Consider the following 25,365-nt stretch of genomic DNA (forward strand, 5'->3'; position numbering starts at 1 on the left):
TTTGTTTAATATGATAGACACAGCAAGGTGAAAAATCATGTTAAAATCAAACAATTTGGTTTGAGAGCCAGGTTGGTCACAAGTGACACAAAGCTGGAATCTGATTTTAAAATTATGTTAAAATCAAACAGCTTGGTTTGAGAGTCAGGTTGGTCACAAATGACACAAAGCTGGAATTGAACTTTAAATGCTTTTGCAGCTGAACTAAAGTTAAAAATGTGACTGCAATCACATGCATGCAAATCTCTGGAAATTTAAAGAATGTGTGTCGTGTCGGCACACAAAGAGGGAGCAAATCCTGCTTAAACACGGCTTAAAATTAACATCTGTTAAATCATTACTAGAACCTATTAACTTTGACTCATGTGATCTGGATTGTTTGTTACTTTGAAAGACCTTTGATACACTTTGCATCTCTGTTGGAGTCTCCTTCAAGGGTAGACTCAGTCAGCCATGAGTGTTTACTCAGTGTTCCCAAACCAAAACATGGGTTCACACATGAGAGAGCTCCTTTTCATCTGGACAGTTCTGACTTTCTTCTCATCTAAAACATCGGGTATGTTATGCTATTTGTAAAAAATTTTCTGAAAGTATTTTTAATCATTGATTTATCTTAAATGGATGCAAAAATTCATGCTTTATCAAATCAAGTCTTCCTTTTCAAAAAGCGTTCTGATTATTCGCATGTTTTGATCAGGTCTAACATGCAGCCGTATTTTGACAAACTGCTGTTCAGACTCCAACCAGTCCTGCTTCCAGGTCTCACCTTACTCCAGCTCCATGCTGGGAGGAAGAGCACTTCAGATCCTTGGTTTGACTCTTCCTCCTGATGGCCGACTTCTCTGCAGGTTTGAGACCATAAACACCAAAAATCACAATTGTGTGCACTCGTTATTGATAAGTATTCTGTTACATGTATCAGAGTTACAGGATCCTGTAAAATCATTGCCTTAAATTAAAGGATAACATTTCAGTCAATCTGAGTTTAGTAATCAAAGGAGATTCTTGAAGAATGTTTAAATTTTTTTTAAAACATACATTTTTTAAGTGTAAAAAAAAGCTGCATTTAGCTTCCTGTATATTTAACTTTTAAACATGAACTTAATTTACTGACATCTCGTTTGTTTAAATGATTGACTCTCATGCAAAAGCTGCATATTTTGAGGTGTTTTCTGTTTACAGATGGCAAACTGAGATGGAAATGGAACAAAAAGTGTTGCAACACCAGTTGACAGGTCAAATAAATCCAAGTTTGTCTGACATTGTTGCAGGTTCAAGGGTGAAATTGAACAACAGGGGATTATTGATGAGGAAGGTCATCCGTACTGCATATCTCCTCTGTTGTACGAGACGGGCTGGATATTGTTTGATGTCTCGACAGATGGTACAAATTTCGACAGATCTGGAGAGTATCTGTCAGGTAAAACAAAAAACCTATGAAGATTTTCTTGTTGATTTGCTTGTACCTCTTTTTATGTGGTCTTAAAAATTTGAATGTTTTGCAAGTGCTTTTTTTAATGCATTTATTTTTACAACTCACCACTGGAAAAAGTAACTTGGGACTTGCAAAACTTTTGTGAGATCTTGCAAAAGTATTTTACGTTTCCTTTCCTCCTATGTCACTTGTGAGGCACAGTGTTCTTCGTTGTATTTTTCTGGTTTTACAACGCTCAGAAGCAGAATGTCTGAAATCTTGGACAAAGTAAACTGGGATCTCATGAAACTTTTATAGGATCTTGCAGAAATGTACTTGCATTTTTGTTTCAATGTTCCTTGCCGAGTTTAGTATATTTTGCATCACTTTGCACAGTTTTATGAATCCTTTCCTACATATTATTAATGCTGTTAATGAAAATAAGATGCACTTGGCTCCAGCAATATTAGCAGGTTTTCTTTTTTGAGTTTTTATTCACTAATTAACTCTGTTTTTCTGTGTCAGTCCATCCCAGTAAAGCAGATCCCTCATTTGAAGTCACCCTTGTGAATTCAACACTGTGGCAGAACTATGGCACTCTGAACATGGCTGAACAGCTGACGATGACCTGGAACAGCTCTTTAATCGAATCCAAAAGAGTCAATGTAGAGCTGTGGGGTTACAGAGAGGTCAGCAGGAGCACTGCAGGGTCGTCCTCTCTGCAGGCAGAGATTAGTTACCTCTACTCTCTCGGCAGGAATATTTCCAACACAGGTGACTTCAGCTTCTTTCCTCAACCCAGAGAAAAGTTTTCCATGTGGGAATTGGGGAATATTCGAATCACCGCCAGTTCTACATCAGAGGGAGAAAGGTATCCACAACACATCTCCAGCTTCTAGACAGTATTGTATTTGACAGGATGTGTATTTGTAAATGCTGTTAAATTTCACGTTTCATGTTTCTCCATGCTTTTTAGAAGGGTGAAGTAGAAAAGGCATTTAATTACTGGTCATTTACTGGAATAGGAAAATACTATATTAACTATATTTAACTACTAAAGTAAGCTTGGCAAATTTATTTCTGTGTAACAAATTAACTCAAATTTTTAAGTTTGAGCTCCATTCTTTTTTTCAGTGTGAATTACAGGTTGCATAACTAAACTAATAAATATTAGTATATGTATTGCATAAATTCAGGAGAAGATTTTACAGCATTTACCAATATTTCTCTACATGATCTAATGTTTTATGAACTGTGCCACCATTTACTGGTTTCATTGTTGATATTTGATATTTTTGTTAGTTTTTAGTACAGGTGAGAATGTCACATATTCTCACATCATTATCAATACAATGTGTTTTTTATCTGATAAAATACAAAAATGTATCCAACAGTGTTGTGTTCAAGACCACCTAACCCGAGACCAAGACAAGACCAAGACCAGAGTGTATCGAGACCGAGACAAGACCAAGACTTTTGGGGTCCGAGACCAAGTCAAGACCAAGACCGAGGGAAGTCGAGACCGAGTCAAGACCAAGACCAGCGGCCCGTGCTACATGACACAATAAAATGTAAAATATGATCGAAATTGCTTCTCAAAATAATCTGAAAGATCCATATTACCATAAAACACCTAGATATTAAATACTTAATACATTTTACCAATATTAAATATTCCATTTCTGTGCTACAATGTGTGATGGTCTCGTGCCATCCCTAAAAACATAACGCCCTGGGCATTTGCCCATATTGCTCATGTAAGAAACCACCACTGTCTGCACCATTAAACATAGCAATTGAGGCAATGCCCTGATGGTAAATAACGCTCAACTACGAACACTGACCAAGGAGCAACAAGCAAGAAGTAACCAAGCAGAAGGCGCTCATCGTGACTGTTTTCACTCTCTATCCCAGTACATGAAGCCAGGTAGTCTGACACCATGGCAGACATTACAGCTGCCACTTTGAACAAAAACAAAGAGCAATGTGCATGCTCTGCGTGCTCTTTCATTCTTGTGTTTTAGTTATTTGTTAATTTAAATATTAACGTACATAATAAAATAAAATAATGATGCAGTGTATACAGAGCATTACAAGAACAAAGAACGGGTGTTCTGTCAGGTCAGCATACGTTGTCAGATAGTCGTACGCTTAGCTCAGATATGCATACGCTGTCATTACCATATGATTTTATTTAATCAGCAACATAGAATCATGACGTAAATCATTATTAACAGTTATTAACAGTTGTATGGCATCCAGCTGCAGCCAGACCTGCTTTGAACACACTTTGAAACCACGACAACGCATGTATATCCATCTAGTTATCACATTATGTCATATTATAAACAATTTAATTACTTATTTTCGTCATAACTTGTTGCGTATACTGACAACTACACTGACGGTCAGACTTAATGCGCATGCGCTGGCATGGTACTCACTGCATGTATGCTATTCTGACAGCGTATGGCTATGTGATAGAACACCGGCTATATCTGTCAGACACGTCATTACCATAAGATTTCATTTAATCAACAACATAGAATCATGACGTAGATCGTCATACACTTTGTTATTAACAGTTGTATGGCATCCTGACTTAGCGGTTAAGTGAGTTTTACACGGGCGTGTGTTGTAGCTGACTCCAGCTGCAGCCAGACCTGCTTTAAATACACTTTGAAACCATGACAACACATGTATATCTATATAGTTATCATTGAAAACAATTTAATGACTTATCATCATAACTTGCTGCGTATGGTGAACTGACAACTCCTCTGACGGTCGGATTTCTTAATGCTTAATGCATGTTATGCTATCCTGACAGCGTATGGCTATCTGATAGAACAACGGCTCTCAGTGAGTGACACTCCAGTCCTATCTAATAAGTAAAGAGCCGTGGAGAAGAATCGACTGTTTCTGAATGTCACATCACTATATTGCAGACTTTTGGACATAGCGTTGTCCCATATATGCGACAAGTCAGTCAACACCTCCGCACAATAATTCAGCACAGTGAGTGATAACATTTTTCATCACAATGCTTATGTGTCTCTGTAGAGCTAGCTTTGATAACATCACGTTAACGGAGCTTACCTTCTTTGAGCTACTTTTCTAAGTGACGAAAAAAGTTAGACGTTGTCCCCACCGTCTGTGAAAGCGAAGCGCTGCTGAGTTAGCTGTGGCCATCGGATTTCTTACTATTTATGCAGCGCTATTATATTACTGACGATTAGACAAACATTTTCTGCCGCTGAGAGGAAACCACTGCGCATGTCCTGGAGCGCCGCGCGCGAGTGAAAGGTGGGGAGGGGAGGAGGAGGGAGAGTAAAAGGTGGGGAGTGTGGGGGGAGTAACAGAAACACGTAGTTGCTTGGATTTTAATCGGTGTGTTTTGCATCCACTGAAAACAAAGATGTTAACAAATAAAGTGGACAGAATGCTGTACGTTTAGTGATATTTTCACAGTTGCGGTCTTGACTGGTCTTGAAATAAAATGCCGAGTCCTCAGCGCCCGAGACCGAGACAAGACCGAGACCAAATGCGGTCGAGTCCGAGACGAGACCGAGACCATCAAAAAATGGTCTTAAGACCGGTCTTAAGACCAAGACCAACTTCGAGTACCACAACACTGGTATCCAATTAATTTCTGGTTTTCCAGAACCTTGAACTAAATGTTTAAACCATAGTTTGAACAGTTTTCTTAGAGGCTATTTTTAACTGATATTTCTTCCCAGGAATGTCCAGTCCCTGTGGAGTGGAGGCCATGTTCTGGCCTGGCACCTGGAGCAGTCCTTCAGAGACGATCCGTCAGCCTGGGCTCAGAGGAAGTGTCTGCAGTGGGACGACCTGGAGAGGAAGCTGCCTGACTTCCTGGACGAGCTCATCGACTGTCCCTGTTCACTGGCTCAGGCCCGCGCAGACACAGGAAGGTTTCATGTAGGTCTATGCACAACAATTTATGGAAGAGGATACATAAGAAAACTTTTATTTCTCAGAATTGAACTCAGAATTCTGTCATTTTTTCCTCTGAATTTTGTTTTTAATTTCAGAATTTTTATGTTAATTCCAGGATTTTTACTTTTTTTCTCAAAATGCTGACTTTAATCTCAGAATATTTTTTTCCCGAAAATTCTGACTTTTTTCGTCAGAATTTAACCTCGATATTTTTAGATAAAAGACAGAATTATAAGAAAAATGTCAGATTTATTTCCCCCCCCAGCAGTCCCAATCCTCTTCCATAGCAATAAAATGTGATTATTTTGTCTAATCAAAACAATTTAGCTACATTTTATTTATCTTGATAACTTTGCTTTGAATACATAAAGACATTCAAGTTATTTTTTACAATTTCAATGTTTTTTTTTTATGTCAGACTGATTACAGCTGTAACATTGAGACGGGCAGTGTTTGTACGTACCACCCTGGTAGTGTCCACTGTGTCAGAGCCGTTCAGGCCAGGTAGGAGACGCAAAGAAAAAAAAAATCACAGAATAACCTTTAAATCTGAGAAACTCCAATGTCTCCTTAAATTTGCAGTTCAAGTCACGGATCAGGGCAGCAGTGTTGCTATGACAACACAGGTGCTCTGGTCCTGACGGGGGACTCGGTTGGCGGCAGCACCCCGGACCGTGCTCATGACTGGGGCTCCCCGCCGTACAGGGATCCCCCTCGGGTTCCTGGGTTCTCCCACTGGCTTCACGACGTGACGAGCTTCTGCTACTGCTGCCTGTGGAGCGACCTCTGCCACGTCTACCTGAACCGTCGGCCTTCCAGTGGATGTCGCAGATACCAGCCACCCAAAGCAGGTTGAACCTTCAGTAAATCAGAAGTGCATGGCGGTTTATGTGAAAAAACTAATTCCTGAGGGTTAGTTTTTAAACAAAAAGCCAGAAAAATGAGCGAGTGGAACCGGTTTTCTCAATGTCAGTCTGCTGGCTAAAAAACAGGAAGCTGAACATTTTTCTTTCTCACAAGAAAGTCAAACTTAGCTGTTATTATTGTAACTTTAACCTATGCTCTGGTATTGTTGCAGCAGTCGGAAAAAGTGCTGTTTCTCTTTTAAATTAAAGTGATTGCATCATGTTATAAATCATTGTTTAAATTTTTTGTTCTGTGGTATTTGCTCTCACAGTCATCACAGAATGGCTCAATGTCAGAGAACAGTGACTTTTTACTTCACAATGAGCTTTAATCCTTTTGCTCATCAACTTTTTCTTCAATTTGACTTTTTATTTTGTTTTAATCTTGTTGCAGTTTTTATTTTTGTTTCTGAGTCTTATATTCTCATTAACCGGTTAATCACAGTCAGACTGATTCTGCTTTTATGCAAACATTTTCTTCAACAGGACATAAGAGGAGCGGGTAAAACCAGATCAGTGTGGAGGAGTAAATGAGTTACAGATTTCAACGCTGAGCCAATAAGTGGAAAATATATCACACAACGCAAGCTGGAGATGGGGAGGGGAAAATTATTTGTGCCAAATTGTCACTATAAGCTTATCAGTATTGATTTCTTGCTGTCTTGCAGGTGTTGTCTTCGGAAATCTGCATTTTATAACATTTGACGGCCTCAGCTACACCTTCAACGGCAGAGGAGAATATTACCTGTTGCTGTCAACAGACAAAAACCTGAGTATTCAGGCCAGGACAGAACAGCTGAAACTTAAGAATGGTAAGTCTTTCTAAGAAAGGAAAGTGAAATGGCATTAACTGATTGTAGATGACCAGAATCACTGAACATTATTCCCTTTATTATTTAAAATCGCCCAGATCCAAGCGTCAATAAATCATGGTTTAACTCGAGAACAAAAAGGATATTTGTGTTTATCAATAAGGGACCTTAGTCAAAGCTGCCCAGCTGTCATCAGTGGCCATGAAGGAGAACTCCTCTGATGTCATCGAGGTACGAACTGCTGGCGACCATCTTCAGGTGCTGAGGAACCAGAAGATTCTGCCTTTTACTGAGCAAAGATGGATGGATCTGCAAGGTGGGCTGCTTAAAATTTATTTTGACCTCCTGCTGAATCAGGAAGGTGTTGCAGTAATAACATCTACTTTCTAAAGCAATAATAGGGAATAATACAAAGCCATATGCTTTAGGAGCAAGACTTGCAGTGATGAACATTAACAGTTTTCCAGCTGCTTTTATCCATTTTTCCAATTTTTTTTCAGCCACAACTTTTTGATTATTTCTGATTATTGAGTAGCTATTTTATTGCTGTTACTTTCTGAATGACAAAAGTCAACATATATCGGCATTAAATGAATGCCGTGTTCTCTCATCTTTCCAATTTTGATAAGTGGCAAAGATTAATTGGATTTTTGTTGTTGATTTCCTACAGATGTAGATCCTATTTCTTGCCAGCAGATGGCAGTATTTCACTCTGGTTCTTTAAGTGAGGCAGCGCTAAATATTTACCCGCTTTCTGTTGTTATAAAATTGGCCTAAACTTAGAAAACTTATAGAGAAATTATATAAAAATATAACTGTCTTCTGTCTTAAGTCTTGTGCTTTAAATATTATTTAAATATATTTGTGTGTGAAGCAGTTTCTGCTTCAAATCCAGCTGTTAGTGATGGATTTTGATAAGTCCGAAGTCTGACAAGAATGCAAATGTGTCTAAAATCTTTCTTACTGTAGCCTGATCAATACTGTTGATCTATGCTATTCATCAACAAACGTGCAGTAACTGTAAGTCATTACAGGTGTTTAGTTTGTACATTTAAGATGCTAATTCAGTAATTATGTATCCAGATTTTAATCAGAATCTTATTTTCTTTTAGGTGTTTTTGTATTTGCTCCCAGTCCTCAGAATGTGACAGTAATTTTCTCCTCTGGTGCTGCTGTGGAGCTCCGTCTGCGTGAAGGCGCCATGACGGCTACCGTCCTGCTTCCAGTGGAGTTTTCCAACCACAGCCTGGGTCTCCTCGGTCGGATGAACTCTGATCCATCCGATGACTTAACGACCCGGTCTGGAGAGGTCATATCAGCTAACGCCACGCAGGAGGAAATCTTTACCTTTGGAGCTGCATGTGAGTGTTGGCAACTGTTGAACTTACGTATACCAATAATCAGACTAAGCACAAATATTCATTTCTGTAAAATAACATGGAAACAAAAAAATAGGAACTTCAAAACATGGAGTTGTTCAATAATTCAGTGATTTGATTGTATTAAATTATTGATAAAAACTTAGAGACAACAAAAGAAAGTAGAAAAACCATATTATTGTTTTATTTCCTCTGCCTGTCCATTTTATTTTTTATTTTTTGCCATTTTTCAGTGAGGTGTAGTTCAGGGCACCGTTCTTGAGCAACTTTTATCCTATTTCACATATTTTACTTGTTAAATGAGTTTTAATGTTGAATTAGACCAAATATTGTAAAAGAAGAACAGGACCAAAAGTGTCTGTTATGGTTGAGGTAACCAAAAAATATGTAATCTGTGTGCTGATCTACATAAGTCACATAATGTCAATAGAAAAATAGGTAAACTTGCCTATAATCAAGGTACTTTTAAAACTGAAAAGCAAGACTTGATGATGATTTGAGTTATTCTCAAATATGGGGAGAAGTAAGGAAAAAAACCTCCAAAGCAGAGAATTGCAGCTCTTTTTTAGTTTTTAATTATTCTACAGTGAAGTATTGATTTATTTTCAGGATTTTCACACATCTTTGCTAAGGCATCCAATAAAAGACACAAGCAAATGTTGCTAATCTTTTCAGATTATGTCTGGTTTCAGTTACATTGCCTTCGCTTAGCCTCAACCCAACATAATAATTAACCACAGTAATCCTTTTTACTAACTAATTACTATTATTTGTTTATACTGCAAAGGCATAATTTAATTTAGGATAAATAGTGATTCAGTTCACCCAATACTTTAACTACAAAATCGTACGTTCATGTTGTTCCTTAGAAGTTGGTTGTCGTCTAAAACCTGTAATTTGTTTCAGTAACCAAAAATCCCAAACAACCTCAGTGATATTGTTCATTTTTTCCCTCCAGGGAACATATCAAACATGTCTTCCCTTTTCACCTATGACTCCCACTACCTTTTGGATTCATACTTTTTTCCATTAAGCCACGACCCTGCTTTTGTTCCGGCCTTTTCTCTGCCTCTGAAACCCGATGACCCCTTGGCAGCAGACATGTTGTCGATGTGTTTGGGAGAAGGGGCGCAGTTCTGTATACATGATACCCTTATCTCTCGGAGCCTGGCGGTGGGAAACGCCACACTCAGGGCCTATCAACATCATCAGGCCTTAATGGAAGCCCTGAAGCCAGGTACCACATGTCACAAGATCATTGTCTGCCTATCTTTAATTTCCTTCAGCTCATGGGCAAAAGCAAGAGAAAACTGTTTGCATTTTATTCCTAACTCAATTGGTCAAATATTACTTATCAGTAATAATGTTTTTCTTTTTCTTCTTGATAAAAGATGAAAGCAATTTTTGAAATGACATTGCTAGCTTTTGTAAGGTGAACACAGTCATTGTCGCTTTATAGAACAGAAGCATCAATTCTTTAAATATTCGCTTCTTGTCACCGGCTGATGACTTCTTGACATATTGTTGCTCCTTAGTGGTGTCATGTGGCTGGCTTTCCACACCCAGGAATGGGAAGAAGAATGGAACACATTACCTGGAGGGGAAAACCCTGAGCTTCACCTGCAATGAAGGCTACATACTGTACAGGTCAACAGAGCGCACCTGTCTGCAGGAGGGGACATGGACAGGGGAGCAGCCCTACTGTATTACAGGTAAATTCGGGTAAAAACCCTGATTTGAGGTCAACTTTTGAAGACAGTGGCTGCACAACATGTTTAAACCAAAGTGTAAGACTTCAGCTTCACTCATTCAGTACCTCAGCTTTCCCTTGTGGAGTTCCACAGGGATGTATTCTTGGTCAGCTTTTCTTCTCTTAATTGTCTTCCTTAGTTCCATCCTAAACAAGCATCTGACCTAATTTCACTGACTTTGAATATCAATTAATTTTCTCAAACTAAATGAACAAAACCAACACTGTTTACTCTTGAGCCTTTGGACACTTTCAAAATGTCTTTAGCAAAATCTGAGACTTTGTAATTTGGAAAAGCATCTTAATTTGAAAAGCTAAAACTGAACACATTTTCCAAAACTAACTTTTCCAATTAAGGGTTATTGCTAAAATGAAGACTTTTCTAATTTTGCCAGACTTTGAAAGACCTTTATCTCATCAAAACTAAACTTTTAGAATAGTCTTTACTTTTGCAATGGATAGAGCTTTCTTGTCTGAAGTTGTGCTGCTGCATTTTGAACCAGTTAGAAACAGGCACACATCAGCATAACCACACCCACCTGGCAACTAAGCCAGCAGTGGCCAAGCATTTTTTAATCTGCTACGCAATAAATTGGACATGCAGTGTTTTTTAATGAAACAAAGTGGGAAAAATGTTTGTCATTTTATGTTAATGTTAATGTTTGTCTTTTTTTTTTTTTTTTTTGTTCAAGAAAATCTTTTGGTGTATTCCCAGCAAAAAAGAGAAAACTTTCTTCAGAAAACCTTTTAATGCTCTGGTGATTTTTTTGTTTTTGTTTTTGAGTAAAAAGTCACTGGATGTTTATAGTTCTTACTATGAAAATAAAATTAAAAGAAAAATACTTTCTGCTTAACATTTCCATTAAAGTATTAAATTTGTCATTGGAATACTCAGGCTAAAAAAAAAAAAACCACATAAGTGCTCACCTTCTTCTTGAACTGCAGTCGGGGGTCACATGAAATTGTTCCAAGGGCCTCAAATTGCCCCGGAACCACACTTTGGACACCCCTGAAATAAACTATAAGCTTTTGAGCTTAGATTTGTGCTGTGTTGGTGAATTAGAAACATCTTGGTCTCTGAAATGGCTTTTTAGTCCTCACCCTGACCACAAACTCGCTGGTATACTTTTTCAATCTGGCCAGCAGATGGCAGTATTTCTCAGATTTTATTTTGTTTTTATTTGTGTGTGTTTTTATTCAGTTATTTTTTTCTTTTCCGTTCTTGCTATTCATCGGATGAAACTCTGAAAACTTACCTACATCTGATTTCCATCTAATTTGGACTCATTTGTCTAATTCCTGCGTTCATGACGTGCTCTTCACCAATAAATATTCATCTTAGTTTAACTGCATGCATCTATACCAAGACAGTCGCGTGATTATAAAATTCCCCAAGAGGAACTGAGGTTACTCCCATTAACAGACGATGGCAGACGTTTTTAGCTACAGTATGTGACAATGATTGCTCTCGCTCTATGGCTCTCATTACACAAATCGGGGCTAACGACTGTCAACATGGCCTGAGGAGCTCAGTGGCAGGTGTTGCGGGAGTTGTTTCCTTTTCCTCCACCGTTCAGATGTGACCTCCAGCCAAGTAAATAACGCTAAATACAGACTGAGCAGCAGCAGCAGCCCTCATATGAATCACTGCGGCACGATTTGTAGGCTCAAAAGAAGTTGTAATTAAGTTGAAAAGGATGTGCCATTGAACAATAAATACCACCACTTCCAGTTTGACTCCTTCTCAGTCACTTTAATGAGCCGCTGCTGCCTGTCAGAAGAGTTGACAGTGAGTACAAACAGTGCTGTGCAAGTTCACATTTCCCAGAAGATGGCTTGGTTTGGAGAAGTTAAATTAATTCACTTTTATAGTCAAGACTGTGAACTAAATTCACAGCCTCTACTTGAACTTAGGGATTGTTTTCCCTTATGATGTGAAACTAAGTTTAAAAACTCCATAGATCATGACATCATGCTCCAGGTAGCATATCAATAAGCCTATATAATTGCATACCATTTTCAACCTTGTCATTGCAGCTTATTTATATGTATATTTTCACTCCTGTTATCGGTGATCACTGTAATCAGCGTTTTATTACATAGGAATTCTCAATAAATCTTCTCCCATTCAGAAAGTTGGTCTGAAATTATGAATGAAACCTTTACTTCGGTTTCTACAGCATTTAGGAGAGAAACTCTTCAATAAAATCCTGATTGTATTTAAGTCGGTAGGTGAATAAAATCGTCATACATCAACTCAAAACACTGACAAAATCCATTAAGGTTTAGATTTAAACTCCTTTTTGTCTGTTTTACATAGAAATCCAGCTGGACTCAACCTCTGTTTTCACCATAGTTGAAGTGGAAGGAGAACAGACAACTGGGCACAATGCACGAGTTTTGATTGTCGCAGCATAATCCTTGAAAAAGTATTTGTAGCCTCTGGTTTTACCGGATAAAGAAAGAAAATTTACTTTTTAACCTTTTTTTTTTGCATTAGAGGCACACATGTATTGCAAGGTGGAAAAAAATTTATACATATTTTTAGAAATTGTATTTGACTAAAACTTAAAAAACATGCTTTGTGTTTTTATGCCAATGCAGAACTACCTGACATTTTCTTTTGAAGTACAGCTCTACTATCTATGTTCATTTCCAAATGGTTTAAGTGTATGTAAGCTGCTAGTTTCAGCTTTATATGTAGAAATAAAATGGTCTGCCAGTCGGGTACAAATGGTTCAAAACAACGCCTCTGTGTATTTTCAATAATTATTATGCTTCCAATGATGAATCACTGAACTTTTATGTAAAAGAAGCTTTGTTTGAAATACCAACCAAGGACATCAAGTGATTTTAAAACTAGTCATGTTACTTGAGTCACGTCATTTTGTTTGTCAGTGAAAGTCTCTGCTTCAGAAAATAACCTCCACTTTTGTTTTTTAAATTAATTTTCTTGATTTTCCAAGAAAATTAATGCGTCTGGTTAGCATTTTATTGATGCATCTTTGTGACATGTCTGAGAATGAACCTTAACCCAATGAGTGAGGCCAGGTGCAGAATCTTGTTTTTGTTGACTTTGTGTTGTTTTCTTTTGTCTTGTTGGAGTTGGATTTGTTTAAGCTCTTTATGACGAGCGTTGTTTGACTGATGTCTCCACTTAACCTGTTTCAAATTCCAAAGATAGTTGAATTAATGAAAATAAGTCATGCAGGGTGAGATCCACCCCGGGTGTAGCTCTCAGTAGAGATGCACTGTACTAAGTGAGAGAGAGAGAAAAATCAACTTTACTTCTAATCTCTCTCATTTCCTGGAAAGAGCAAAAATGCATTTCTTTCAAATGTCCTGGAAGATAAACACTGGAAATGATTATTATCATTACTTGCAGTTTCATATCGACAGTTTGGAATCATGTATCATGCATATTATTTTCTTTTTTTCATTCTCCTATTAAATATATGCATGTTTGTGCTATCTCAGACCATAACAAGTAATAAGATTAGTTGCAATAACTATGCAGATAAGAGTGAAGCTGATGACCTGGCCTGGAATCTGGGTGTGGTGATGAACCTTCAGAGACGCATAAAAACAATTACTAGTCGGTCTATTGTCACCTGAAGAACGTTTCCAGGATTGAAGGACTAGTGTCCCAACAAGATCCTGAGACGATCATCCATGTGTTTTTCATTAAACACATTGATTTGCCCACCAGTCAAAGTTCAGGTCAGAGTCTTGAACCAGAGTCAGGAGCAAATATGGAGAAGCAGCATTCAGTTTTCATCCTCAACTAATCTGGAAGAAACTTCCAGGAAACTGCAAAAATGCTGAAACACTGAATTCCTTCACTTCAAAGTTATAAATGCCTTTGATTAATGATAAGTGAAGTTAGATTAACTCCTCTTGCTTGGAGGGGTGGTTGAATTCCTCCAGCCTGAATTTGAGGCCATGATTAATATAATAGCAATACAACATTAAAAAGTTGAGAAGTTTTTGGATCTTCCAGAGTGTAAATTGTTGTGGCTGTTTGGTGTAATTATTAGCTGAGGATTGTCCATGGACAAGATCAACCTTGTCTGCAGTCAGAAGTCGGGCCCCAGACAGGAATGTTTCCAGAGTTTAGTACCGTAACATGTACAAGCAAATGTTGTGCATCAATTGCAAATGTTTGATCTATTGCACCTATTGACAACAATATGAATACCTGAGTATGATTTCATTCCAGATGTGGGTTTTCTGAATGCTGTGCATGTTCCTGAAACCATGACATGAGACAGAAATGCAGATATTTCATTTTTAACCTTCATAAAAGGCTCACAGGAGTAATGGGATAACTTTGAGCGAAGCCAGGAGGAAAAAGCCGGATGTTAAGATGGTGTCAGTTCTCCACATGCAGAAAGTCCATTAATATCTGGTGCATCTTGTAAGATTAGTGCCAAAATCTTCAGGAATCACCAGGTTGGTCAAAATTGATATATTTATTGTTTTTGTTTTTTTTTTTTAGCAAAACTGGCTAATTTAGAAACTTCTAGGATTTGTTTTGTGTGAACGTGTATTTCAGATTATTGTTTTCCATATTACCAGCCTGCGTTTTTATTATCATGTAAATCAGTTTTTTCTCTTATTATTCTCTAATTACATCTAAGCAGTCTCAGTATATTGATGGATGACATGACCTTCTTAAAAACTTTCTTTTAAGAAGTAGCAACATATGTGACGAACAGTTCTGGAAGAATCCTTCAAACTTGGTATTTAGTTTTATTTTAATCTCTTCTGGTATCTATAACAGATACACCTGACTCTGTTTTGCATAGTTGGGTTTTACCTTCATGAAAACTGATTGTTTTATGTTTCACCTCAGAAAATCTGCACTCTTTAAATGTAACTCTGATAAGCTGGAGATAAAAAAAAAGATCTTTTGCACCAAATTAGTCATGATTTTGGGAAGATAAATAAATGTAATTGCTCTCCATTTAAATTTAAAGAATCAGCTCCTGAAAAAAAGCAGATCTAGTAGTAAATGTTAGCAAATGGATTCTAATCTATGGCCTGAATGGGTCAGTAATTAATATGCACTATCTATATTTCACAGTCAGGGAAATGAGATTACTTGCTGTTGTAACTGGAGCGCTGATGGTACAACAGAAATGATGAAAATCAGTGATGACTGGTTATTTTATTTTGTTAATATCAGGACATACTGATTAGCCACGATTCTTTGCTAAAACATATCAGGTGCAAACATCTGTTTTTAATGCTGAGTACTGTGTGTTGTGTTTTATTAAAGTCTACTTGCTGGATTTGTTTGTGATGTAGAAAAATGGGAAATAGCTGGTTCTAACAGTTTCAGGGAGTACACAGGATTACTTGGAAAAAAGGTGGGATCTGACTTGCTTCTTGGCAACTTTTATGAGTGCAAAAAAACCGTTTGTAATCTTAGCTAGCTAACTGGTCTGGGCAAAGAGGGCGGTGTTTGACAGAAAGACTGTTTGGTGTAATTATTAGCTTAATTCCTGCGGTGCGTTGAGTAATCACTCAGTCAGCATTAAAGTTCACAGTGTAACAATAATAGCTTCGTCTAGTCCTGCATTCTTGAAAAGGGAAGGTATATTAAGGAAAGATAAATAGACCAAACTGGCTTTCACAACTATTGCCTTTTAACACATAAAAATAAGTTTAGGTTTTTTACTGCAGCATCCTAATCTCACATAGGACAGTTTCAAGAAATCAACCCTGCAGTTGGGGTATGGTTTAAAATTAGAAAAAGAAGTTTCATCTTAAAGAAATAATTGTTTTCAGAAAAATTTCTGATGCTACAAATATTGCATACTATAACAATTTTACAAACAAATAGGAAAATATAGAAATATACATTTTAAAAATGCATCAGTGGGAAAGTAGATGAGAAGGTTGATTCTGTCATTTCCAGATCACTGAGCTGCAGAATGGGAAAGACAACATGCAATAACTATAAATCAGAAAATTACAAAAAACCAAACATGCCTTACCCGTACGCATGTCCATTTCTCCAACTACAACAACTTATAAAATGACAAGAAATGTAAAAAAAATTTAAATACAAAGCAGGAGGATGCTTCACCTTAAACTTCACAGTAATCTTTGAAACTTTAGGAATCAAACTAAATGTTACTGGGCTGTCATTGACTGTTGGCAGCACTTTCAATCCATCTCTCATCGTACAATGATTAACCTGTGTTAGGCTTACTAATTAATTTACATGATGGATTTTACCCTGCAGCCTTTAGTCAGCATCCCTTTTCCTGTAAATCTCCAATAAGTGCTTTCCTGGTGGCCCTTTAGGTTTTTTTGTTTAATTTATTTGTATTTCAGTCATGCAGGATGAACAGCCGTTACTAATATCAGCGTTGTTGTTTTTTTTTTACAGATGATAAAGTGGGGTTCTTTCTTGGGGCTTTTGGATCCTTCTCAGCACTGGTCACCATGGTAATAATAATAAAACTACACAACAGAAAGCAAACCAGGTAGGTTGTAAACCATTTTTCCCCCCAAAAATAGACAAAAATCTGTCTCTGTTGCTCTAAAATGTAACGTTACAAACAACATATATATATTACTCTAGACTGGATCCACAGTCACCTTTTGCCCTCAGTAATATGCACACAGTGATTCGCAGAACAATATGCAACTTTGGGTTTGGGACTTCTTGACCTTTTTTTGTCTAATCACTGCACAAAAAAGGCCACTAGAATCTGGACATTGATAGAGACTTAGGTTTGTTTTCTGGTTTCATTTAAAATTTTACTTCAGAACACTGCTGCAAAAACACATTCTTTCACTTTTTGATACTTTTCAGATAAGCAAACTTTCAACAATTCAAGACAAAGATAATCTCTAACAAAGGAAATAAAATGTCTGCTTTTATTATTAAAGCAAAAACCAGGGAAATGGGTACAAATGAATTTTTACTAGCTATACTCTGTAGAAAAAAACATCTGAGATGGATAATTTATGAGGCAAAAAAAGCAACTTTGGGTTTTGCTGGCCTCATTTTAAAGTTAGAGTTCATGATTTAACAATAAGAAAGATTCTTGGCATCTGAGGAACAGCTCTAGAGTGAAAACCACGGCTAACGAAAGAGAACACAAAGGTTTGTTGTACATTGGTGAAAAAAAACCCCATCCTGATGATCCTCTAGACTTTAGGACACAAAACTGGAAAAGTGAAATCTAACAAACTAATCACAAAGATAAAGAAAGTAGCACAAATGAATGAACTAATACAGCAACCCCAAAACTACGATAAACGAAAAAATCTGGCAAAATCTAATAGAACAAAAAGAAACAAACAACAAAACCAGATGCAATCAGTCCTGAACTTAATCATTATAATCACAATCTTAACCCTGCAAAATGAGCACAAGCCATTGCATTCAGTTCATCTTGGCTTATTGTCACCCTTGGTTTTGTTGGATATTAAAAAAATAACACAACATTTTCATACTTTTCTATAATTAAAGTTGAATCTACTTTCATATGACCTTTAATTCTTTGTGTCTCTCTCTCTCTGTATATGAACCATCACCGCATAGTTTCCCAACTTTAACGAGCTGTAAAGTCACAAAGGATGGCGTGTTTCAGCTATAGACGGCCGTATATCTTTCATTCGGCTGTATACGTTCAAAGTCAGAGCGGTTTGTTATCTTATGAAAACTGGTACATAGCGAGACGTCTTCCTACCCTCCCATTCCGCTCCAGCACACCTTTTTGCTGTGCAAGCAGAGATGTACAAAGAATGATGAATCCCACCTGCTCATTTCATATCCAACAAATCGGGCCTCCTAAATGTTGCTCGTAAATTTCCTTTCTGATCTGATCAAACCAGATAGCCTGTGGGATTATATTCATGACTGCAGTCCAGAGGAGCAAGAGGCCAACAGTAGTGGTAGCTCCTGGGCAAATACAAACAAATTAAAGGCTTGTTTTATGAGCTCACTGACTTCATTTGGGCTTTCCCTCTTTATTACTCTAGTGGGAGAGAAGGAAAAAAAACGACGAATGTTCAAAGTTAGGAGGCCTCCTCACACTGTCAGCGGCTCTTGAAGCGGGCGCTCAATTGAAACTGCTTTGTTTTTGGGGTCATGGGGGCAAAAAGCAAACCCACCTGCCCCCTTTTTGATGCCTGGATCAGAGGAGGCCAGGTGTAAGGAGAGAATGTCTGAAGCCCTGCAGATGCTCAGTATTGCATCAGAGTCCCGAGACACTCTTAGGCAGAAAACGCTACACCTACAGTTGTCAAAATGTGACCAGAGACATCTGATATGCTCTCTGAGTGAGCGGTTAGCTGACATGCATGAGCTCTTCAAACAAGTGCAGACAGATTGACTTGTCTGCAACAACAGAAGCAGAGCAGGATGTAAGTAGCAGGGGGTCTTACTGTATTTCAGATCTTGTCTAGGTTGCGTGTCTGGAGGAAAGCTGCACTGATACTTCACAACTGTGTGTGTGTGTGTGTGTGTGTGTGCGTGTGTGTGTGTGTGTGTGTGTGTATGCGTGTGTGTGTGTGTGTTGTGTGTGTCAAACAGGTAGACGATGAAGGCCTCCTGTCCACGTGCTTCTTGTGTCTCAGACTTCCAGGGGTACTTTCCACGTCTAGGGTTACTTAGCAGGTTTTAACAGGCGGAGTGGCAGCTCACCACAGGAGGATAAAAGTCACTGCACCACGAAGTGATACTGTGTTTTTTTTGTGCGTGTGTGACTCTTCCATCATGTCTCCTCCTATTTAGCTTAATGACACATCAAAAGGTTGACGGAGGGGCCTTTGTGTGTTTGTGGAAAATGGTTTAAAATGAATCGAAAGAGTGAGGGCAGCAGCAGATTTGGAGTGAGTCTGTCTCCCTCCCATTTAATCCAAGAATTTACATGAAGCTCTGGGAGCTGCCAGCCAGACTTTCATCATGCATTAGATTAATTGTTTTTGATCTCCAAGTATAGAAATGTTTTCTTAAAATTTGAATATCTCTAGAGTGGCTCCAAAGAGGATGATGGCAAAAAGCGTTGGGAAGAGCCGACAAGTTAGGCTGGATTTTTTTTTAATTCTTCCTCAGTTTTTTCACAAAAAATGTGTAAGTAATGGGCAGTATTATGTGTTTTTCAGCCACATAGTTACAATTAAGTAACTATATTCTCTTCCATTGTTATAAAAATACTATAGTAAATAGGACTTAAAAAATTTTGACTTCATAATTTAATCTCTTGAAATTGGGCCTCTGTCACTTTCTTTCTGAAACTCTGCCTTCAGGATGTCATTACAACATTGTTCCTCTATTAACCCATTAACAATGTTTTTACCAGCTTTGCACTGAGAAGTAACTTGTATAATGAGATGTTTGCTAATGGCTTCTAACTAGTCTGAAGGGTCTGAGTGGGAGAGTCATGGGGGAGGCATGCTGTGTGGCATCAGCTCCAAAATTTGGAACCTGCAGCTATCAGCAGCGTTTTTCACAGCTGAATGGTTGCCGTGGAGATTAAAGGATTTCTCAAACATGCATGAAAGAATCAAAGCAACACACCAGGTTTGTTTTTGATGAGGGAATAACATTTTAATATGATTTAAAGGTAAAAAAGCATATTTTAAATGATACTGTGCTTTTAAAGGGATGCTAACACTCCAGCAGGTCTTTCTGTGTGAACATTCAAATGTATAGATTTACTCAAACTGCACCAATCATTACAAGTACAAGGGTTTTTCAAAAGTGAATCCACCTCTTGAATCTTTTTTCATTTTGAATATGACATATCTTGTACAAGTCAACTGAAAAACACAAGAGGAGAAAAATATAACAAAGCTGCAACAACCTGTTTGCATCCGAGTGAGCAGTCTGAAGCTGTGGCTCTAGATTTAACTTCTTTGTTTGTAAGATGTCTGATTCTTTCACATTTTCATTTGTATTTTCAGAGAGAGAAAAGAGGAGCCTCTGGAGATGGTGACCCAAGCACAGACCTGATTAACCTTCAAAGCACTCTTGGATTACGGAGGATCGTTCTGTTTTGAACTCAGCATTTGGAACTAACATGAAACTCATTTGCCCATTTGGATGTTGTTGCTTTTTTGTTCTTTTGACCCGTTGATGTTATCAGAAAAGCCTGAGGCATTAACTTTCAGGCATGCTCCTCGGCCTCATGTTTTCTCCCATGTTTAGTCTGGAGGAACTCCAGGTTGTGGCAAATGGTGCGTAGGGTGACAACTGTGGCAACCAAAGTGAGGAGAAAAACAACAAGAGAAAAAAGTTTTCATATCACAGATTTGCATGACCCAAACGGTTGATTTAGTCAAGAAAGAAAGTTGTATAAATACTACAAGGCGATATCATCTTCACCATCAACACTCCTTTCTCCCTGCTGGCTTAAAATGGGACCAGATGTGTTCTTGCTCATGTCAACTGTGAAGCGAACCCGATCGTTTTTCGGTTGAACAACTTTGAACTCGTACACAGGGTTTGTGTGGCCTCAAATGCTTCAGTCAAACGAAGAGTTTTGCTGAGTGACTGAGGGAGGGAGAAAAAAAAAAAAAAACTCCCCCCGTGTTACATAAAGGTCAGCCCTTTACACCGTATCGACACTTTGTTTGTGAATCTTTGTTCTGTTTCATATTTGCATGAAAATAATGATGGAGCGAAAGTTTCTATAAACACTTGAAAACAGCAAGGCAATAAATAATACTGTGTTTGACATGTGGTATGTACACTGTGTGTGGGTGCACACTACTGTTTAGAGCTCATGCAGGGATAAAGGAATCATCCCTCTACAAGCCTGCAGGCACGCACGGTCGGGTACAGCAGCGCGCCCCGTCAGGAAGACCGTCGTATCACTTTACCTCTCCGTCCCATCTTCTACTTTGAACAAAACAAAATACTCAGTGCGGTCAAAGGGAACAGTGACAGGGTCCCTTGTGGCTGATCCCCGGCAGTGATAGGTGGGGGTCCAGCTTAAAGTTCAAGTCAAAAACTAATTGAAATAACCTGGCCTGCTGCACTTTGAAGGTTTTTTTTGCAACATGTGAGCTCTGTTTCTCCTCCATGGACCAACTACCTATTGTTAACCTTTAAGATGACAATGAAACTTGAAGGCAGCATCTTTTCTGCTTCCTGATGTTTTTCCATTGCAAACAACAAGAAATTAAAGAAACATCAAAAAGAACGTCAGAGCAAGGCAGCACAGCTTGCAGCCAGATTGCATATTAAACATAACTCTTTTTTTTTTTTTAAACTTGAACAACATTCTTTAAATGAATCCAGATCTGATGCGACTTTGCTTCAGTCACATCAGTCACTAGGAATTATTTCTTAAATCAATAGCAGTAGGGACAAAGTGTTTTAGGAGGTGAGAGATAAACAATGTGGAAGGCTTTTTTACCTGACTTGTTCATTTGATATGACAGATGTGTCCTGCAGATGTGTAAGGAGATATCAGAGCAGCGTGATATTTCTTGTCAAAGTGAAGTTTGTCAACGAAAGCGATATCAAGTTACTGTCGGCATATCACTCCATCTAGTAAAAAGACTGTCATTGTGAATGTGAAGGGAAACTCTTCCTGAATACTATCTGAAGATTAGGAAAGTATTTGAGTTTTCTGTCAGTAGATTTTAAGTGCAAACATAAGCATAGTGTCTCTTACCACTATTGCTTATGAGACGCTATATAAAATAGTGTCTATGAAAAAAATGCATTTAAATTTAAGTAATCTGTTCCTCAGCTGATAAATTAAAGAGCAGTTGCCAAAAAACCTCAAAACGGATCTAAAAGTGTGTCTAAAACTACACCAATGGAAACTCCTTGTGATGCCAGTTATGCTCGCAGCTATCAAAGCCATCCAGATGAAAATAAATTCTTGTGTGTGAATAAAACTTCTCTCCGCTTTCAAATTTTCCATATTTGGTGCAGTCTTGCAAAGTATGTTTGTGGTGTGGAAGAGAAAACATCTTTGATACCATTTGTTTCTTTTTAAAGGAGAAGTGTTATGTATTTTCCAGGCCTATAGTGCCATTTTATAGTACAGTCAAGTAGCCATGTTACCTTTAATTGTTATAAAAAATGCTATATATATATTAAATATGACTTAAAAGAAATTTGACTAATTTCATGCTTGAAATTGGGCCTCTGTCTTTTTAAAAACTGCTCTTTCTGACACTCCACCTTAATGAAAGTCGGCACAAACTGCTCCTCTATTAACCCTTTAACAATGCTTTTACCAGTGTTTCACTGAGAAGTGGTTTGTATAATGGCCTCAGCAGATGTGCAGTTCCACCAGGGGTTTGCTAATTACTGCTGACTAGTCTGAAGGAGCTCAGTGAGGGAGTTGTGGGAGAGGGATGCTCTGTGAGGTGGAAACTCTGAAGTTTGGAGACTGCTGGTCAGAGGAAGAACAGTTCATCCACATGAACTCGCACAAATCCACGCCTGAGCATCGTCAGGGCCAGGGTAGCACAAAGCTAAAATCTACATCAGCCAATCAGATTGCTTCCTGTTTGGAATTAAGCATGGTGACAGGAATGTAATTTGTTGAACTAACTACTGTTAAATAACATATTAGAATATAAAGTAAGTAAAACACAAAGACAATGATGTTTGGGAATAATGTCCAAACAAGTATCTGGATATACTGGTGCATTTGAGTTTTTATAAGTAATCATGAGTTATGGTGATATTAAACAGAGGTTTTGTGTGGATAGAAAACCAAAATATACCATACAAATGTATCATTCAGTGAAGGTGAAATGTTTTGGCTCTATCATTTAAGAAATTTAAAATCCCGTAGAAGGTGCCTTCCAAAATGCCTTGCTTATGCAACGCAACGATCCCTGCCCTTCGGTTGGTTTTGTCTCTTGCTCCATTTTATTCCTTTTACAAGTGATTACTTGTAATTCCTCTCCCGGTTTTGGACAGGGGTGTATCAATCTTTCAAACTCTTATTTTGAAGTGGACTAGAAGAAACTAGCCCAGGTGTTTTTGAACTGTTGCGTTGACAGAGCTGCTGATAAAGAAGCTGGTTGTCGTCACTCGGTTACATAAGCATTGAAGGTGACTCCACCGCAGTTAGTTTATCTTGCAGTATTTTGGATCCTCCGTAGAAAGACGAAATGACGACAGGCAAGGCTGAAATGATTCAAAAAGACTGCAAGAATCTAACTAAACATCTGGGGCTAGCCATTTGAAACAAATTATGCTAAAGTTAGCATCTACTTCAGAGCTTCCTGTTAGTGTTAAATTAAAGGAAGACTTTACAGTTCTTTTAAGAGTCTGGACTATATTGAATAAGTCAAACCTTAACTGAACTATTCCTCATCCTCATTCTTTAAGACATTTGGTGTCTTAAAGAATTAATTTAGACTACTTGAGAAAAAGGTTTTGCTAAAAAATATTGTCCTGAATGAAATAAGTAGCTCTGATAAGCTCTTAGTTCCATTTCCATGTATTTAATGTCCAACAAGCTTGATCAGATACAACATATTTCTACTAACGTTAAGGAAACTATTACCAATTATATTCTCACAGAGAACTAGCTTTTTCATTCTCAAACCGTGACACTGAATTTAAACGTAGGTAAATTCTTGATAAACATGCGGTGCTGAGATCTGGCTATTTATGTACAGAGTATCAAACTCTGGCACTAATGCATGTGACACTGATATAACACAAGAGCTGCCCAACCAAAGAAAAAAAGAACCACAAAATCTCCCATCTGTATTATTAAACAATGCACAATCCCTCCTAATATCACCATGCAGATTTTGTTTGCTAAAGGTCTCATTGTACATATAAAGTGTTTTAAAATGTCTTCTGCTTTAACAAAGATAAAAACTATTTCTACAATGTAATTTATTTATGTTAATCCTGTCAAGATTCTTCCTGGCAACATCTGAGGTCTATGTCAGAGCAGATCTGACTCACTTTATGTCTAATCGCCTAACTGGTTGCAAATTTCCTCACTTTCATCTGTCAGTCAAGTGCTTACAAGAGAGGCAATGGAGCAAGCTGCAGCGTCTGTTTGCAGACTCAGGTGGTGATTAATTATGTTCGGATGAAAATAGGTGGTTTTTCATCTCAGCGGGGGCCTGTTCCAACCCCCTGAATGTTTACGCTCGCTTAACATCTCAACAACCTGCGTAATTAGCTCAATCATAATCAAACACAAGTAAATGCTAATGGGCTCTGTGGACGCCTGTTGCTTTCAGGTGGAATTTTTTCCCGTTTCTCAGATCTGCTTTACATCCCTGGATTAAGAAGAAAGGTTTCTGAAGTGGCTTTTGGCTCAGGCTCTTTTGTTCTGGATGGGGTTTTATTTGTTTAATGTCAGCTCCAGCTTTGCAGGTGTGCTTTGACCCTTACCGTCTGATGCCTCATAGTTAAGCAGCATCTTCTGAAGATAAGTCTTAATTTTAAGGTGTAGGTTGAAACAGATTGGTTTCAGGATTAGGGAATTGGCCCACCAAAGGTTCTGCCTTTGATAACGTAACACTTAATACTGAAGAAAACATTTGGCATGGTAAGTTTACCTTACTGTAGTTTAAGTTTCAGATTTCTCTGAAATGAATAAATAGTTCTTCGAGACGCATTATGGCTTTTTACACCTCGTTATTATGGATAGTATATAAGTGTGGACTGATGAGCTAGCATAATGTCTTCCTGGGGACAGGCCATGTAAATGCCAAATACTTCATCATTCCCAGGTTACACTATGCATGTAATATATCTGTTATTATTAGTCCTATTTGTATTTAACTCATGCTGCTGTTATTACGTAATTGATTTTAATCTTACAGGAATAGCAAACAAGCAAAGATGCTCTAATTAATTTGCAATTTGAAACGCAGAATGGTATTTAGGTGTTTCATATTAATTTAAATGTAACATCTGCAGACAAACATTAAATTTACAGTAAAGAAGTTACAAAGGTTAAAATCTTTTCTTTTTAAAATTTGGAAAAGATGTGTAAAATGTGCAATCAGTACAAAATAAAATAAAATCATATGATGCCCTGTTGGTGTTGGGGCTCACACATGCCTTGTGCCGGCTCTGCCTGCCTTTTTGCCAACACAGACAAGGAGTGGATGGACTAAGGCAGTGAAGATCTGCTGTCCTTTAGGTTGAGACTTGCAACTATAGTAAATTAAT

The 25,365-nt window shown here is 37.9% G+C and overlaps 1 protein-coding gene across 1 annotated transcript; it reads left to right on the forward strand.

The window, feature by feature from the left end:
• The first annotated feature begins 453 nt into the window (after nt 1-453).
• On the forward strand, nt 454-22,396 carry susd2 (sushi domain containing 2). The gene is made up of 14 exons (XM_088008662.1): nt 454-556; nt 698-848; nt 1,272-1,420; nt 1,940-2,285; nt 5,155-5,356; nt 5,793-5,878; nt 5,957-6,225; nt 6,948-7,091; nt 7,255-7,407; nt 8,204-8,452; nt 9,429-9,707; nt 10,006-10,182; nt 16,621-16,717; nt 20,151-22,396. Exons 1-14 carry the CDS (start codon nt 454-456, stop codon nt 20,197-20,199), a joined length of 2,454 nt encoding a protein of 817 aa, XP_087864788.1. The 3' UTR covers nt 20,200-22,396.
• Nucleotides 22,397-25,365: the final 2,969 nt, after the last annotated feature.

The sequence above is a fragment of the Poecilia mexicana genome, unplaced genomic scaffold (assembly GCF_051168715.1).
Source record: "Poecilia mexicana isolate PSO_F unplaced genomic scaffold, ASM5116871v1 scaffold_9, whole genome shotgun sequence".
Lineage (NCBI taxonomy): Eukaryota > Metazoa > Chordata > Actinopteri > Cyprinodontiformes > Poeciliidae > Poecilia > Poecilia mexicana.

Coding starts and splice junctions, on each gene's coding strand:
- susd2 (XM_088008662.1), top strand. CDS start 454: ATGAGTGTTTACTCAGTGTTCCCAAACCAAAACATGGGTTCACACATG. Junction 6,226..6,947: donor ATACCAGCCACCCAAAGCAG/GTTGAACCTTCA, acceptor GCTGTCTTGCAG/GTGTTGTCTTCGGAAATCTG. Junction 7,408..8,203: donor AAGATGGATGGATCTGCAAG/GTGGGCTGCTTA, acceptor ATTTTCTTTTAG/GTGTTTTTGTATTTGCTCCC.